This window comes from Leptinotarsa decemlineata, unplaced genomic scaffold (assembly GCF_025532065.1).
Source record: "Leptinotarsa decemlineata unplaced genomic scaffold, Ldec_3_MD MMD2_tig00026358_RagTag_RagTag, whole genome shotgun sequence".
In the NCBI taxonomy this organism is placed as follows: domain Eukaryota; kingdom Metazoa; phylum Arthropoda; class Insecta; order Coleoptera; family Chrysomelidae; genus Leptinotarsa; species Leptinotarsa decemlineata.
Genome location: NW_027412703.1, coordinates 601,864 through 620,662, shown reverse-complemented (window position 1 = coordinate 620,662; position 18,799 = coordinate 601,864). Strand labels below are relative to the sequence as shown.

General features: G+C 38.2%; 1 protein-coding gene across 1 annotated transcript in view; it reads right to left on the bottom strand.

Moving 5' to 3' along the window:
* Positions 1-996: 996 nt before the first annotated feature.
* Positions 997-18,799, bottom strand: part of LOC111513641 (cubilin) — a 60,216-nt gene continuing 42,413 nt past the window's right edge. The window contains exons 9-11 of the mRNA XM_074184704.1: positions 17,152-17,552; positions 8,526-8,998; positions 997-1,176 (exon numbers count right to left, since the gene is read on the bottom strand). Coding sequence (XP_074040805.1) covers positions 1,004-1,176; positions 8,526-8,998; positions 17,152-17,552 — 1,047 coding nt within the window. The 3' untranslated portion in view covers positions 997-1,003. The remainder of the gene's footprint in view (positions 1,177-8,525; positions 8,999-17,151; positions 17,553-18,799) is intronic.

Genomic DNA, 18,799 nt, shown 5'->3' with positions numbered 1-18,799 from the left:
AAGAAACCGAATAGTAGACGCCTGTGAAACAATAAGAAACACACCAATAATTTTTGAGCGGGTACGAGATTCACTGACTAGACGACTAACTACCTGTATCTTCGCTGAAGGTGGACACTTCCAACAATTCATTTGAATACAATTTAGTTTCGTTTATTTTAGTTTATTCTACATATTCAAAATTTCCTGAAATAAAATGTTGACATTTCTTGCAAATTTTATTAAAACAAATACTGATTATGCACCCTTGATACAAAAATAACTATTTCGCTTAAGGATGTCATAATGGAACGTACCCAACAGTAATGACCTCTTCAAACGAGTAAAACGTCAAATTCATTTCCAAAGCATTCTTGTGAAAAAAGCAAAATATTCGTAATAACTTCAACATGCATCGATTATCAAATAATCGACTTGAAGTTTTCAAGTCCAAATATTTAGAAAACGGTTGCTTACAGCGACTAGTAACAAGGGTAGCTTATTTACGTAGATATGAAAGAGGAATCGATTTTTTTACTGAAAAATGTGCTGGAAGTACGCCCAAAAAAGTTATGAATCTTTAAAGAAGAAAAAGACGTGTAGGTGGCGCCCCCTACGAGTAAGAGCAATAAGAACATCAGGTTCGAATTCGTCACCTCAAAAACCTCCTATTACCAAGTTTTGTTTAATTAAGTTCAGTATTTCAAAAGTTATTTGAAAAAAACGAAAATAAAAATAAAAATAAAACTTCAACATCCTGTATCTTGGAAACGAAGCGTTTCCGGACATCTATTTATTTGGACAATTCATATTAGAATATTGTGAGGAATCACCTCCTGAAGTTTGTCAAAGTACTTTCGAATCACCCTGTATTTCACACAATTTGTTGAAGGCAGAAGGACTGTAGGGATATACTGTCATCAATTTTAGATTGTAATATGTGATTCGAGTTGACTTTTGGGAAATTAAAGTAGAAATCCACGATAATCAATAGAAAGCAAATTATTCACGATTCAATGAGCTTTCAATCTTTATCCCCACAACAATATTTACAGCATCGTCTGCACAAAAATATGCAGCAACAACACAACAATAAGAGCACCGAAAGGAATGCTAGTCCAATGTATATCCAGTTCACTTCAGAGGGACTTTCTCTGACATCACATAACTCTGTTGCTTCATCATTGAATGCGGTACCTGAAAGTGCAAACAAAATTGTTACTCATAATATGGAGTTTGGAAAATTATCTTTAATATTTATTCATAGATTTTCAAGAGTTGAGTGAAAGAATAATGGGTTCAGATCATCTTGATTCATAATACCAGTGAATAAATGATAACTCTGTTGGATTTTGTTGTTAGAAAGTACTTTCACTCTTGTATAAACAGAAAAACTTCTATTCCTACTTATACAGGGTGTCCCTGGACTTTCTCTTTTCCTCTCGGGAATGTATAGATGGGGTCAAAATATTACCAGTATTTCATATAACTTTTTTCCTAAAAGTCTTCGTAACCAAGTTACGGGCCCTCGAAGTTACAAAATGAAAAATGTTTTTCTTTGATAACTTTTCAAGTGAATATTCAAAATCATCCAAATTTTGGTAATTGACTAAACAAATGAATTCCGTCGATGAGCTTTCATGCAGGAGTCAGTTGTTTTGCTACAAAGTCAGGAACGGACTACCCCCGATGGTCCACACCCCACAACTTTGAAATGACAGATATTTATCAATATTTTTCAACAAAATAAGGTTACTTGGACAATTTTATGGATAAAAGTACTCGTGTGGAAAGTCGATCGGAGCAACGAGTCTTGATAAAAATGTAGTTCTACTCGACGACATCAAACCCGCTCGTCCACCATTATTTGAAATGAATAATTATCAAAGCAGAAATAATAATGATAACGTTAATTCAACAACATTTATAACAGGAATAATACAAAGTATGCTAAAATGAAGTCGTAAACAAAAAGTACAGTACCTATATGGAAGTTTAAGTCACAATTGTGATAGCAGATATTTTTTCAAAAGAAATATCAAGTTCTGTAGATTCGTAGTGTTTTTAAACTAACAAGCTACTCTACTATGAAATATCGAATTCATTCCATATTTTGTATGTACATAATACGTGTGGAATAATCACGTTTCGTGTTGATCAGTTATCTGAATCTCATGAAACTCAACATTCGAATGTTTCAAATTCTTCTTCACAGCTAAACTGATAATTATAATTTTATGGGAGAGATTCTTTAACACGAATCTAAATTTAGCTGAAAAAACGCACATCGGAAAAAATATTTACTATACTAATAAAAAGCAAACGAATGAACTACAATGATCAGGTGAAAAATATCCAGGGAATAATTATGTTCCATTTCTTTCACAGATGTTGACAAAAAAACCTTTTAGAAAGGTTTGATAAAAAATGAGAAACTGGAATGCAATTATGTTTTGTTGAGTGGTGCGTTGTCATATGACTATCATTGTATTGTCAATATTCTATAGGATATTTTGAATTTTTTTGATATGGCCGAACAGTTTACATTCAATGAATATGCAGATATGCATGTATTTTATGGACGAGCATTTTGTAATGCTGCAGAAGCTCGTCGTCTGTATTCCGAGCATTTTCCCAATCGAACGGTACCGTCAAGAGAAACATTCGAGCGTGTCGATCGCAGCTTGAGGGAGACAGGTATGTAATAATTGATAATTAATTTGAGCACGTTGTTTTATTTCGATATTATTGTAGGTACAGTTTTGCCAAAACGAGGTGGTGAGGGCGCTCCTAGGACTGTACGTACCGTTGTATTGGAGGAAAATATTTTGGAAGCCGTCGCTGATGATCCTTCAATGAGCATCAGAAATCTATCAGAACAGTTCCATACATCCAAGTCCACTATTCATAGAATAATTAGGGAACAACTGCTCCACCCATTTCACATCCAGAAGGTACATGCCATGACACCTCAAGATTTTCCAGCACGACTGGAATATGCCAATTGGTTCATGGATAGGCAAAGAGAGGATATGACTTTTATTAATCGAGTTTTATTCACTGATGAAGCAGGTTTCAGTAGAGATGGAGTTATCAACTCTCATAATCTCCATATATGGGCCGAAGAAAATCCCCATGGGATATTGCAAACCAAACACCAACGGAAATTCAACGTGAATGTTTGGGCTGGTATCATAGGAAACCATCTAATAGAACCATTCGTTCTACAAGACCGATTGAATGGAGAACGTTATTTGGAGTTCATTCAGAACGATTTGAATGGACTTTTGGAACATGTTCCATTGCAAACCCGAAGAGATATGTGGTTTATGCATGATGGCGCTCCTCCTCATTTTAGTTTGATTGTGCGTGACCATCTGAACCATATTTTCCACAATAGATGGATTGGTAGAAGTGGGCCATATTCATGGCCATCGCGGTCTCCGGATTTAAATCCATTGGATTTCTTTCTGTGGGGGCATCTAAAAAGCCTTGTTTACGCTACACCTATTCACACAAGAGATGCATTGTTGAATAGAATAACATTACATTGTGAAGCCATACGAAACGACCCTGGAATGCTATTTCAAGTACAGAGAGGGTGTCTTCGCAGACTAAGAAAATGTATAGAGGGAGAAGGTGGTCATATCGAGCAGTTTCTGTAGCGAATTTTTCATTTCTGTTTGCTCTTGAGGCTCTTGAGTTTCGTTAGTTAAACGTGTTTGCATTATAAAAATTCGTTATGAACATTTTACCTATCATTTTCATTTTCCTTAAAAACTAATATTTTCGAATAATGGTAGACATCTCAGGATAAATGTTGTTGAATTAACGTTATCATTATTATTTCTGCTTTGATAATAATTATTCATTTCAAATAATGGTGGACGAGCGGGTTTGATGTCGTCGAGTGAAACTACATTTTTATCAAGACTCGTTGCTCCGATCGACTTTCCACACGAGTACTTTTATTCATAAAATTGTCCAAGTAACCTTAATTTGTTGAAAAATATTGAAAAATATCTGTCATTTCAAAGTTTTGGGGTGTGGACCATCGGGGGTAGTCCGTTCCTGACTTTGTAGCAAAACAACTGACTCCTGCATGAAAGCTCATCGAAGGAATTCATTTGTTTAGTCAATTACCAAAATTTGGATGATATTGAATATTCACTTGAAAAGTTATCAAAGAAAAACATTTTTCATTTTGTAACTTCGAGGGCCCGTTACTTGGTAACGAAGGATTTTAGGAAAAAAAGTTATATGAAGTACTGGTGATATTTTGACCCCATCTGACACCCTGTATTCTTGTCAAACCAGAATCGAGAATTGCTTCAAGGTCTATATTTTTGGAGAACAGTGTGTTTTTTTGATGATTCTTGGGATACTACAAACTTTCACACTGAATTTTGACAAAAAACATTGCTTGAGCATCTTTCAGGAATTATTGAATGACGTCAAGGGCGATCCAGAGTATTATCTTGAAGTTATGCGACGCTTGCAGGAAGCAATACGAAGAATATTGTGGAAAAAAATTTGTGGCTTTTGCATCACGTTAATAAACCTGCTCAATCGTTATTGCTTGTTCGTAATTTTTTGGCCAATAACAACATCGTGATCATGCCTCAGCCACCGTATTCATTAGATTTGCCCCCCTGCGACTTTTTTCTATTACCAATATTGAAGAGACCCATGAAAGAATATACCAAAAAGTGCATATCAAAACTGCTTCGAGTATTGGGAAAACCGCTGTGTATAATATCTGAGGGAGACTATTCTGAAGGGAACAAAATGGAAATTGAATAAATAAATATTTTTTGTGAAAAATGAAAATTCACGCAGTAAATCGCTGGAAGTCAAAAAGGGTCAATTTTGTTTTTCACCGATAGAGTTGTTACAAAAAACCTATGCAAACATTTAAATTCATGTGTGGAAAGGACATAGTGACGCCATCTTCCACAGAAAAGGTTTACTTATTACTCATTCAAATGAACATGAACAAAACTGTTAATGTGTGTGAGCTTTGTCTCCGTGTTACGAGGTGGAGAGAGAAATATGTACGTGTGGCAGATACCCGACAGAGAAACAACTAACCCAGCTGATGCCGCGTAAAAAGCTGAAGAAAAACCATCAGGCACCTATAAAATGTTTTCCATTTGCAAGATTCGTCGCAAGTAACTTCCTATATGTGAAAAGTAGAAATAATTTTCATTTGGTCGAAACGACCACCGAAAGACCGGTTTCGGAATTCTTGCTCCTCATCAGAGTCTGAGTATACAGTGTGTAAATGCCAAATGGAATAAATTCATTATTTCGGTTACTGTATATATTTAAAAAAATCCCGAAACACGTCAAATGTGAATTATAATTTGACATTCTTCAACGTAAAAATGTCACCCCTACTTTCAACCCCCTTGGAATGACAGGAACAACCCCCAATTTTTTGAATAGGAAGTATAGGCTTGTGATATATCGTTTGAAAGGTATCTTCATTCTCTATTAAAAAATGTTATCGCTTTCAAGTTTATTGCAACAATTGATATAAAATAAATTAAAATCCTGTGATTACCGAAATTCGATAAAATACACACAAAAACTAAAATGTAATGCAAAACGTAAATAAAATGTAGAATACGAAAAAGAACTATGGATGTTAACGAAGTAGATGTTCAAAATGTTCACCGCGAACGTCTTGGCAACATCCTAATCTCAAATAAAACTGTCTTCTAACATTATTTAATATATCAGGCGTGACCCACCTAATCGCAAGCGTTATTCGTTCTTTTGAATCATTCAAATCTGAAGGTTTAGTTTTGTACACATTGCTCTTTACATATCTCTAGAAAAAGAAATCTAATGATGAAAGATCAGGTGATCGCGCTGGCCATTCAATCGATTCTCGCCTCCCTATCCAACTGGAACAGGAACTGGAGGATTTCCTGCATCAGGATATAAATTTGATAAACTTGGAATGACAATCATTTTGAAGTAGTTCCAAATAATTATCGCCATTCAAGTTGCCCTCAATGAAAAAGGGACCAGTGATATGGTTTTCTACAATCCCTGCCCACACATTAACCTTTTAAGGGTATTGCGTGTGTTCTCTCATCCAGTGAGACAAAGTACACTTATCAGAAAACATAACGTCTTTTAATTGGAAGATACTATTATCCAACATGTCCATTTTTTGCTCACAAACATAGTGGATGCCTGTCTATTCGATGTAGTTCATCACTCATTACATTGACAGCTGCTTTTTTTATCCGCCCCACATAACTAAGCTCGCAAAACTGCTTCTATATTTTGCTTACTGTTCCTTGAGATATGAGCGGTAAATTAGGAAATTTCTCATGAAATAAGCGAGTTAATTCCTGTTGTGTTCGGGTTTCAACTCCGTAATCAATCATTTGTAAAACTGGTATTTTATGCATTTCCGTTAATCTAACCATTTGTCAGACTTGAAGTTAACGAACTTTAAACTTGACAATTGATGTTGTAACATACAAAACAAGTTGACAAGGTGTTTCAAACTAACGTTGCCACTGACATTATTAGTAGTTAACGAACTTCAAACTTGAATTGAAATACTGACAACTAATATTGTATCATTCAAAACAAGTTGACAAGGCGTTTTAAACTAACGTTGTCACGGAAATTATTTACAGTTTTCCAAAGGATACCATCCAAAAAGAACATGGCTATGGTTTTTGCTTACTTTATTATTATCAATACCTCAACATGCTATTAATTTTGAGTATATTGCAATAAGCTTGAAAGCAATAACATTTTTGAATAGAGAATGAAGAGACCTTTCAAACGATATATCACAAGTCTATACCCCCCATTTTTTAAATGGGGGGTTGTACCTGTCATTCGACGGGGGTTGAAGGTAGAGGTAGCATTTTTCCGTTGAAGTATGTCAAATTATAATTTAAATGCTGTCGCTGATGAGGGGCAAGAATCTCGATCGCGATTTTTTATATGCAAGCGAAACATAAGTGGAACCACCTATTAGTGTGACACCCAAGTCAAACTGACGTTTCGGCTCCGATTTCGGAGCCATTTTCAATAAATTGATGTGACCTGACGCTAGGGCCACAATCTGCCTACTCTCCAGGTCTCGTCATGAGTTCTCCCTGAGGTCTCAATCTGCTTACTCCTCAGATCGAACTGAGGTATCGAGGGGTGTTCGGTGGTATTTATATGGGCGGGTGATACTGAAGTGGAATTGTGGGGGCGGTGCTTCAGGTGATTTTGGAATATAGGAATCCCCAGAAAGGTCGGTGAAAAATTGTGTACTACGTTCTAGTGATCACTGACGAAAAGGAAGCGGCTTGTTATGGTAAATCATCAATATGTTTCAACATTGGCATTCATTCGTTAGCGTGTTCTGAAATTTGACCAAATGATAAAATGTAACCTTGTTACGGTTCCCAAAATGTAATAGTGGATTTATAAGATAACAGAAAAGTAATGTAGTGAAATCATATATTTATGCACAGCTTCCACCCTGTATAACATTCAAAACAATTCAGTTCAGTTTTTTGTGTCTAAAGACAATCAGAATAATTCGACCTTGAATAACGTTGATAGGGAAAAAAAAGGAAAGGAAAAAGAAAAGGGTTTTTCTCTGGGAAAGAGAGTTGAGTTTGGTTATCTTCTCTGGAGCAGGAATTTTGAGCTCATCACTGCGTGGATTTGAAGAAACCAAAATATTCCATAAGGGAATAACTATATTTGGGTTATCTAAAGGAATAACTCACCCACAGTATTGGGGATTTGTATTAAGTACCCGTTCTCTTGTCAAATTCCAATCTTCAGGCCACACAACAACTACGGTAAGAACCCACTTCCCGAAAATACCCTAAAGGGTATATCCTTCTAAACCTCAACCTTATTTTAGGCCTTCTTATTACCACCTCAAGTCGATATTGTGAACTATATCCTGGTGTATCTCTCGCAAGGCTAGACCACTACATCCCTTATAACTCTGATTACGGTCTTCCGAGAAGCACGTTATCTGCATGGAAAAGATCATTGCCTGAATGGACTGCGGACAGGGGTTGGATCGTGCTGCTGGAGACTATTCTCCCATATCCCATGCATGTAAGGTCTTTCCTGTTATGTATTACACCCTCCCGCACGACCTCGAATCAACATTGCGGCACAAATGGCGAATTCTAGAATAAACCAAGTATTTACCACACCTTAAGTTCAATCATAAGTTGCTTACATTTATATATGTGAACCCAAAAGTATACTTCTGGGCCATAAGCCTGTAATCACCATAAGCTTGGCATGTTTAAAGAGACAATACACTTATCCTCCAAGTGGACTTATATTTACCCACCAACCCTCTCCGCTGAGTTTCTGAAGCCCATAATTTAGTTCCTAAGTAATAAAGTAACCCGTTTCAATCTACGACAACGGATGTTACAACCTTCGTTACAAAAGTTTCCGTTTGAAATTCGTATTTCAGAAAAACCCTAAGCTTCCAGACTTGTCCACTACAGTTACACATAACTTTCATAACTATTTGTTTTACTCACCTTTATAGTCGGAAACATTCGGACAATTGACCACTCCATTACACACCAATCTAGCAGGAATGCAGAGTACCTGGTCTCCGGGACAGGCAAATTCGCAGCCCTCACCTGAAAGTCCTTCTGAATTCCCCCCTTCTGTTAATCTAGATGACATGAGGGATCCATCTATATTTCTTGGAAGGTGGAACATTTCAGTCCATGCTATTTTGAAAGCGGCTCTAGTTGGGGATGTACTTCCTATGAACTGTATCGTTATACTGGGGTCAACTCCATCTGGACTTAGTTCTGCTGATGAAATTATGGGTAGCTCTTTGGATAGTGATACATTCTCACCGCAGAGGGACAGGTAGGGATCAGCTCTACCTTTTAAAAATATGTCCACTATTCCGTCATCGCAAGATTTCGAAGAGAACTTGATTCTGTCGAAGTGCAGCCAGAAATCTCTGTCTTTATTTACTTTTATTTCCCATATACACCTAGAAACAGATACTGATAAATATGATTTTTGTATTATGACTTTTCTGAAATATTTCCGAACATATAATAGATAAATTGATGACACACTAAATGAAAAGAACATTTTCCATGTTTGTTTGAAGGTTTGAAGGAGAAAGAGAGAGAGAGGGACAAACGTGTATTGGAATGCGCCAGCCGAGCACTAATAAGGTCTCAAATTGATTACCACCGTTAGAAGAGGTCAACTCTGATGCAGAATGTCACAGAACGTTTTGAAGAAATGAGAAGAGAGACCTTGGAAGAGGATCATGGACCAATCTTTGGCAAGATTGAAAGCACGTGCTTGAAGATCAGACAAGACATGGAGAATAACCACAACAGGAAGTGGAAAAAGTTAGTAAGGAAACAATGTCCAAATACAGAACGAGAACAGGACAACTATGAAGCCGCCAATGTCATCAACTTGAGTTCCCGCCCGCTAACGGACATAGACAAATCTTTGTTGAAGAAAAGTCTAAACTTCGCCATTGCACCAACATCTGTGCCTACTTTGGAAATAATAACTGCAGTAGAATCCACCAGTTCCATTATTGATCAGATCGAGGCAGAAGAATTCAAATGGAAAATCAGAGAACAGCTAGATCGAGAACCAGTTCCAACTTTTAACATCAGCAATCAAGAACGAAGAGCTCTGAACGGGCTACGGAGAGACAACACCATCAAGATCTTACCTGCAGATAAGGAAAGCGCTACTGTTGTGATGGACACTGATCTCTACGAACAGAAGATCGAAGAGGTGCTTCAGAAAGGAGAATATACGAAGATCGTAAGAGACCCTACTGCATCAATTGAAAGGAAGTTGTCCCAGACTTTGAAAAAACACCAAATCTATTTTACGGAAAAAGAGAGATCATTGCTGACACCGCACCGCAGTAAGCCCCCTCACCTGTATGGCAAAATCCACAAAAAGGAAGATCCGCTCAGACCAGAGATTCAGCCATGTAGAAATTGTCCAGATTTTTACTACCAATAATTAAACCACTGCAAAGTAAAACATCATATTTTGTGAAAAATTCAAGGCATTTCGTTGAACTACTAGGGGAAATCGAAGTCAAAGAGCAGGATCAACTGATCAGTTTCGACGTGGAAAGCCTCTACACCAACGTTCCGGTCAAAGAAGCACTTCAAATCATACAGAAGAAGCTATCCGAAGATGAGGACCTGAAAGATAGAACAAACTTGCCGATACATTACTAGGATGATGTGTAGGAAACTGATACTTTCAACTGAAAGACGAGTTCTTTACGCAAGATGAAGGACTGCCAATAGGATCGCCACTTTCACCTGTTATAGCCAATATATATATATATATATATATATATATATATATATATATATATATATATATATATATATATATGAAGTGGTTTGGAACTCTGGCCATTGAAGAAGCCCACAAGAAGCCCCGAGTCAGGTTGAGATACGTAGACGACACCTTCCTGACGCTCATCAACAACGTAAGTCCTTCCATCACTTTCACAATGGAGAAGGAAGTCCACAACGAATTGAGGTATTGGTGAAGAGGACCGACACTGAATGGGAAACATCTGTATATCGAAAACCCACTCACACAGGTGAGTGAACCAGAAATCCAACCACCATCAATCGACTGAGGAAGGAATCATCAAGGCTCTACTCGACCGTGCTTTTGGGCTCTGTAATACAAAGGAAGGTCTCGAAAATGAACTAGGCATCATCAAAAATGACCTACAATGGAATGGTTACTCCAGAGTGATGATAGAACAGGCCTTAGCTAGAAGACAGCAAGAACTCCACAAGGAAGAGAAGCTGTCACAACCAGTACTTGTACTTCCCTACATCAGAGGATTATCGGAAAGGATAAGACGGATTGGGTCCAATCAGGACCTGCTTCAGATCTGGGAACACTATCCGTAGCAGCCTCACGAAAACCAGGCCACCAAACGCGGACTGCGATTCCAAGAATTGCATTTACCGGATACCCTGCGAGTGCGGAGAATCATAAATCGGTGAAACTAAGAGGCCATTGAATGTTTGCATTGTTGAGTACAAGAAACACACACAGCGAGGAGAAACCAGCAAATCCGGAATAGCAGAGCATGTTTGGACTCATCAACATAACATCAAGTGGGCTCAAGCTGAAATCATCCACAAAGAGGAACACTGGTTTAGGAGAAAATTCAAAGAAGCCGCGTATATTTTGTCCAACAACGCATATAGTCAAGCTAACGTAGAGATACGTAACATATGGAAACCTCTAATCAAGCGAAAAACGACCAATTCCTGCCAAACGGTCATCTCCCGCTAAAAACCAATGAAGCGGAAAAAGTGAAGAGGGGATAGGTGAAAGCACTCGAGCGACCTATAAATAGTCAGATCTCGGAGGAATAAGTCCAGTCATCACCCGAAGACGATTGTGGATACTAACAATCGAGACGTCGTGACATACTTGGTTTGAAATCTTTTCATTTTTATTTTTCATTTTTTGTTAATAATAATTTTTAATTTTTATTTTTTTCAGCTTTCATTAATTTTTATTTGTTTGCTTGTTGCTTGTATGTTAATTCTTTGTAATTCCAGCTTTTTGTTTATTAAAATTGTTATTTTCGTTTAATATTATTAAGTTTTTAATTGTTTTTTCAGGGTTTTCAAATGAATTTATATTATATCAGACAATGGAAGTTCGAAAAACATTTTCCATAATATCCATTCTGGAAATGACCTCTGACTTTATGCCTCCAACTGTCAACTAAAAACTGCCTTATAAAGTACTGTTCCCGAGTAGAGAGGACTTGATTCTCCGGGAGAAGGAAACATCAAGAGCAGATAGTTGTTGGTTCACAGATGGTTCAAAAACACCTTCCGGTTCTTGTGCAGGTGTTTTCAGTCGCAGACCCAGGACAGAAATTTCAACCTGCCTAGGAAACTATGCGGAAATTTACGCCATTGAATTGTGTGCGAAGTGATTGGAAGAATCCAACCTCACACACAAGTCAATAAAAATATTTTCGGACAGTCAAGCGTCATTGGAACCTCTTGGCCCCTACCGAGCAACGTCTAAATTGGTAGCAAACTGCCAAAAACGACTCTCCTCGATAGGAAGACTTAACAGATTGTCTCTGGTCTGGATTCCTGCCATACTGGCCTGGAAGGCAAAGAAGCTGTTGACTCTCTTGCAAAGGAGGGTGCTGCAAGCAGCTTCATTGGACCAGAACCTGTCATTGGCATCGCTTTAGGCTTTGCCAAACAATCACTGAACACCTGGATGGCAGGAAGAGTTATGGACTATTGACAGAATATTTCAGGATTGACTCACTCCAAGGTGTTAATTCACTCTTTAAAGCTTGATACCAAACAGTTGTTGGACTATAGTAGGGATGATCTGCGATGTCTATCAGGCCTCCTTACAGGTCACTGTCATTTGAATCATCATATGCAGAGACTTGGACTGTCGGAAGACAGTGTGTGTCGCCTCTGTTTATTAAATGATTGAAAAGCAGAGCATATACTTTGTGCCTGCCCCGCTGAGGACCGAATCAGGTTCTTTGAGTTCGGCAGATCCGTTCTCTCACCATCTGACCTGAAAGACCACTCACCATACAAACTAATCGGCTTCGTTAAGAAGCTGGGTTTATTTGGTCGACTGTGAATAAGTGTGAGCCACAATAAACCCTTGCTGGTTGCGATGGAGAATAGACCCGCTCACTTTAGACTTGACCTGACCTAACCTACTTGTTGCATATATACGCTGAGTGTTCAAATGATAAGGTAAATTTTCATGCCGTGTGCGGCATGTGAATTGGTGAAGTTGCTGGATTCCACCAAGAAAATTTCATTTGCATATAGGTCACACGGTATATCGAAAGCCAACACACACGAACAGGTACCTAAACGCAAATTCACACCACCACCCAAAACAAATTCACGCGGTGGCAAAAACACTCATTACACGTTCGAGGAGGCTGGCAGACAACGATCACAGACAACAAGAGTTGAACACCATCGAAACAACGCTACAAATGAATAACTACTCAGAAAGAAGTATAAAAGCGGCTGCCAAGACCACACGGAAACAACAAAAAACTCGAGATACACCGGTCATAACAACCACACTACCATATATTGCAGGAACAACAGATAAAATCAGCAGAATTCTTCACCGACATAACATATCAACTTCGTTCGTACCAAACGAACAATAAGGTCCATGCTTCGTAATCCCAAGGATCAGATACCACTGGAATCACAAGGAGTGTATGAAGTACCATGCCATGATTGTGACAGGACTTACATCGGCCAGACCAACAGACGAATCAACATTCGCAAAGATGAACACAAACTAGCAGTGAAGGGAAAAGTCACCACGTCTTCTCTCTTCCAACACGTACTTCAAACAGGACATAACATCAATTTCGACAACACAAAAATGCTAGCAAGCAACGAAAACTTTTACTCACGAACAATCAGAGAAGCAATCGAAATTGAAAAACGACCTAATAATATGAACAAGAGGGATGATGCGCAAAGATTACCATCAACATGGAGATCCGTTTTATCACTTCGCACAAGCAATCAGACCGCTCAACTTCAGAGGCAAAACTCGGTACATGACAATACAGGTACAATAACAGAGACAGGAGAGGCAGCTCAGGTAATAAGACCAAAACAGGTAGTCGAACAAACACAGGTAGTGGCAGCAACGCAGGTAAAGGGAAACATCCATCCCTATAAATTGAGACACAGAGTTCGAAGTAATCAGTCTAGTTGAAAAAACCAGACATCACCAGAAGATGGCAAATGAGACTTTGCCGAAACGTTGTGAAAATAATCCTTATGGGGAGAAAATACACAGAACACGGAGCGAAACCCGAGAAAACAGCTCATCATATATATATATATATATATATATATATATATATATATATATATATATATTATCTTTTTTGTTTACTAATGTTAGGAAAATTGTATGTTAAATTACTTGTTTGTTCTGTAATTTTTAGTATTGTATGAAGTGACCACTATTTCAGTAGCATATCAAAGACGCTTATTTACTATAAAATTCAAATTTGAAGGGGGGAATATATTGTCATTGGCTTCATGCACTATCAATCGATACTATTTACCATAGGCTATACGCACACCACAGACAGTCTTCCAGTTTGTGGTTTTTCAGTTCACTTGTTATCTAATTAGTGCGTCATATAATGTTACAATTTGTATCATATAGTTCATACTAGTAAGAACATACATGTGGGAACGAATACATTATTATTATTATTATTTTTCACCGTAGTGTGCGCTGGTCAGGCCCTATCCCCCGAAGCCCCGATACATTCGGGAGGGCGCGCCAGCATTATCAACCAATGACCACTCCCCACACCATCAAGTAAGTGATCATTGGATCCGAGAATCATGTGCCCTGAGCAAGAGCAGTGAGCCAAGAATGACAGCCTTCTGCATCTGTGCGGCTAAGATTTCTGCCTTAGTGCGGCAAGCCGGTATGATTTTAAGATTCGAGAGTAGAGAGGACATCATCATTCCACCAAGGACTGCAATAATCAAAACAACCATTTTGACGGAGTGATCTGGATGGAGTCTGCGGAGTTCGAAGAGAAAATCTCGATGTTTTATCCGTTTTTCCTCCTCTTTTTTGACGATATTCGTCTCGCCAGGAGCTGAAAACTCCTCGACAAATATCGTTTTGGTTTGATGGTCGAGAAGGACTACATCAGGCTTATTAGCTTGTATGAGCCTGAGGGTGGGGAACGAGTAGTTCCAATAAATTCGGCACTTCTCGTTCCCCACAACGGATTCAATATTCCTCGGAGCGTAGGGCAACACCGGTGTAGATGGTAGTATAGCACTCTCAGGGCCGCGTTATGTCGATGGATATAGGCCGAGACCGCATATGCTGGACATGCTGATAGCAAGTGCATTAGGGTCTCGGGCGCCTCGCGGCAGGCCCTGCACCTTGTGTCAGGAACCTCTATACCCATCGCGCGACTGCGGTAGACTAAGGTGTTGAAGACACCATCCTGGCAAGCCATGATGAACCCCTCAGTTTCCGACTTCAGCCCACTCGACCTGAGAAAAGCGAAGGTCAGGCGCTTTGATAAGCCAAGGTCTCCAATGTTATTGAAGAAGACCCCATGCATTGGTTTATCCTTGTGTTTCCGCAGAAGTAAGGTGATCTCTGCGGCTTTTATCTGAGCTTTTTGCTGAACAGGTTCCAACTCGGTGACAGAGTTGTGGTCACCTCGTTCAGTGTCGAAAACTATACCGAGTTCATCAGCTGCTCGGGCAGCTGCCCTAAAGAGAAGTGATCCAATTCCTGCTCTCTCATGGTCACGGACCATGCAGAGAAGAGGATCCGAACTCCCGACGACTTTACAGGCTGTATCCAGCACCATTCTGTCATGTAGACACCCCAAACTCAAAAGTCCACGGCCTCCCTGTTGTCGGGGGAAGTACAACCGTGGAACGGACGATTTGGGATGCAAACTCCTATGGAGATGCATCATTTTTCGGGTCTTTACGTCGAGTTGATACAGCTCCTCCCGAGTCCACTTCACTACTCCGAACGAGTAGAGTAAGATTGGAACGAAAAGCATATTTGTTGCAGCAACTTTGTTCTTCCCCGACAGTTCCGATGACCAGATCTGTCGAAGTTTGTGCTGATACTTGCCGCGGAGAGAGTTTTTCACTGCAGTTACCTCTTGTGAGTGGCGTTGTTCCACCCCGAGGTAAGTATACGTCTCTCCGGCATCCAGATGGTGTAGGATGCTTCCATCTACGAGCTGCACATCCTCTCCGTAGTCCCCGCATCGTCCTCTTTTGAGATGGACCATTGCACATTTGTCTATCCCGAATTTCATACCGATAGCATGCGTGTACTCTTCCACCACCCTCAAGGACTGATTATTATTATTATTATATAAGAAAAGAACCATCCGCCTGATCGGAGACGTGGTAGCCTGGAACATCGAAGAAAGGTTGGAGATTTCTCTCTTTTCTATAGATACTTCCACGGAAAGTGTTCAAGTGACTTGGCAAATTTGATTTTAGCAAGAGCTGTACGTATCAGAAATACACGACGGACTGTGGCTGTTCATCGTTTCCAGGTTCAACTCAGTAGACCTCAAACTACACTATTTAAGAACTATTTCATTTGGAGAACTGCGTTTTTGTGGAATAAACTTCCTGAGAAAGTTTTTCCGAATATATTTAATCTCCAGCGATCAACATCCAATGTGAATCGTTACTTTCGCACAGGCAACGCTCTGAGAGCGCCTTAAGGATTTTTCTGTAGTGCTTGTGTTTTGTCTTAAAAAAATCCAGATAAAATGAAGAAGCACTGTTCCATTACAAAATTAATCAATGTCAATTGGAAAAAAATCTAATTACTGGATTTCCGTAGTTTGCATTTTCTTCTATTACATATGAATCCGTTTTTTACATGTACTATCTGCCTGCATCCCATTGTTTTTTTTCATGATATTGTAATGAATCTGAAGCCGGCCCTGACCGATGTCCCAGTCAGCAAACGTATGACGCATCGCGAAATAGCGCGAAAGGTCCGGATGGGTCCCGAAATCCGCAGAGGGATCCGGAACGTTCGTTGACGATATAAAAACGTCGCTCTCCGTCCCGAAGAGTAGTCTGTACCAAGAAAGCGAATCGAGCGGTTAACAAACGGTGAAGATAAATTAAGCGTTAATTACTGAGTGGTGTAAATAAATTAGTTGTGATAGTGAAGTATTGTTAAAATAAATTTGTTTAAGACAGTTAATTCTTTAATTCGTTACAATATGTTATGTGTTTATTATAAAATATCTATTTTTTTTATTTTATAATGCTTTGTAGTTAGTTATAATCCCTAATTATAAGTATTCATTGTTTCTTGGGACAATAACCTGTCAAACCCTCATAACAATTCAACTTTTTTATGTAGATGTAGAGACAATAAAATAATCCTTAGGAAGTTAATATTACGCAGGATTACGGATTTTTTTTCAGTTTGTCTTTTATTATACTTAAGCAGATTCTCTATCGATCAAACTTTATTTATTTTTCACTTCTGCTGATTATAAATGATAAAAAGAATTGTGGAATTTTTGATTTGCTTCATTACCTTATAGATTTTGGAGGTTCAACAAAGCCAATAGCTTCATAATAAGGATAATGGATTTCTCCATCTGTTGTTGGTTGAATTATAGGTGGTCCACATAAAGGCCCATGTACGAACTCATATGTTGCTTCAAATAGAGACGCCGTATGTTTGAAGTAGCTGAGAGCACTGTGAGCACTGTCTACAATGAGTTGAAGATTGAGCTGTTCCCCTTTTGATATGACTTGTGAAGAAAATGATTGTCGATTGCATATACAGGTAACTCCACCGTTTTGTATTGCTTTATTTAGAGAAATTGGCGGATAACTGGAGTTTGCGCCTGCCAGCAAGGGTTCCCATATAACTAGCTTATCAACACGATCTTCCAAACAATTTGTGCAAGGACCTGGACTATAGGGGTGTTCCTGAAAAAAAAAATTGTTAGAATTGTTCAGAATGTTTGTACGAGGGTGGTCTGGAAAGTTTTCGACCTAACAAAAATACAAGACGATTTTTCTTATATGTATACGGCGCATTCCATTTAAAACGAGCTACCCTGAATTACTTTTGGTGCAATGATTTTCAGGAAAAATAAAAAAACGTCAACAGTAGTTTTCGGGGGGACACATTTTGACATATTCACATTTGATGTTAATTTTCTTATCGCACCCCCAGAGTATGTCGTCAATTTTTTTTTAAAAGATCACCCTTTATTGTTTCGTATTATCAGATGCTCCATGATGAGCAGATTTCAACAAAGTATAAAACATATGGTCTGAAGCTTATGGTTCGGGAGCTACAAATTATTTGAGTTGAAAACGAGCCACCGTGAATAACTTTTAATAATAATAACTTTATTCACAACGTATACAGATTAGAATACAATTGAAATAAAATATGTGAACAAAGTAGTTTGGCGATAAGAGCAGAGGTCTTGTTTCGCAAGAAGTTTTAAAGAATATGTAAGTACATAAATATTTGTATAAAAATATCTATGGCCTTCATGGGGTAGAAACTACAAAACATTTTATTAAATTTTGTGAATTTGGTGTTATAGTTGAGCAAATTATATTTCAGCTTGAGGTAAAATAGGCCGATTAAATACTAGACAAACAAAAAGTAAAAAAAATAGATAAAACCTTAGACAAACATTACACGTTCTATAATAATAAAATATTAATGTACAAATAGATAAAATCTTAGGCAATATGGATAAAATTATGCTACTTACTATACAGTATGATACAACTTTAGGATAAATTTGACTAAGACTAACTTATTTCACTCTAACAGATTTTTTTAAATTGTCTATCTTTTTTGAGAATGTGTTTTTGTTTTTTAAATATTGGTTTGGAATTAGAATTGTTTATTTTGTAAGGAACTGTGTTATATAATTTACTTGCCATGAAAGAATATGCTCTTCGTGAAATTGACTTTTTAACAGTAGGATAGTCAGTTGGTCGCGATGTCGTGTGTTATAGTCGTGGTTTCGTGATGTTGCTTTATTTTTGCTGAAATTATACTTCACGTTTGTACAATAATAATATAATTGTCTCATATCCATAACTTCACACTCTTTATACAGGAGATCTGACGTGAAACGTGAATTTCTAGACATGATCAACTTCATGAATCTCCTTTGTAATACCTCTAACTGATTGAGGTGTACACG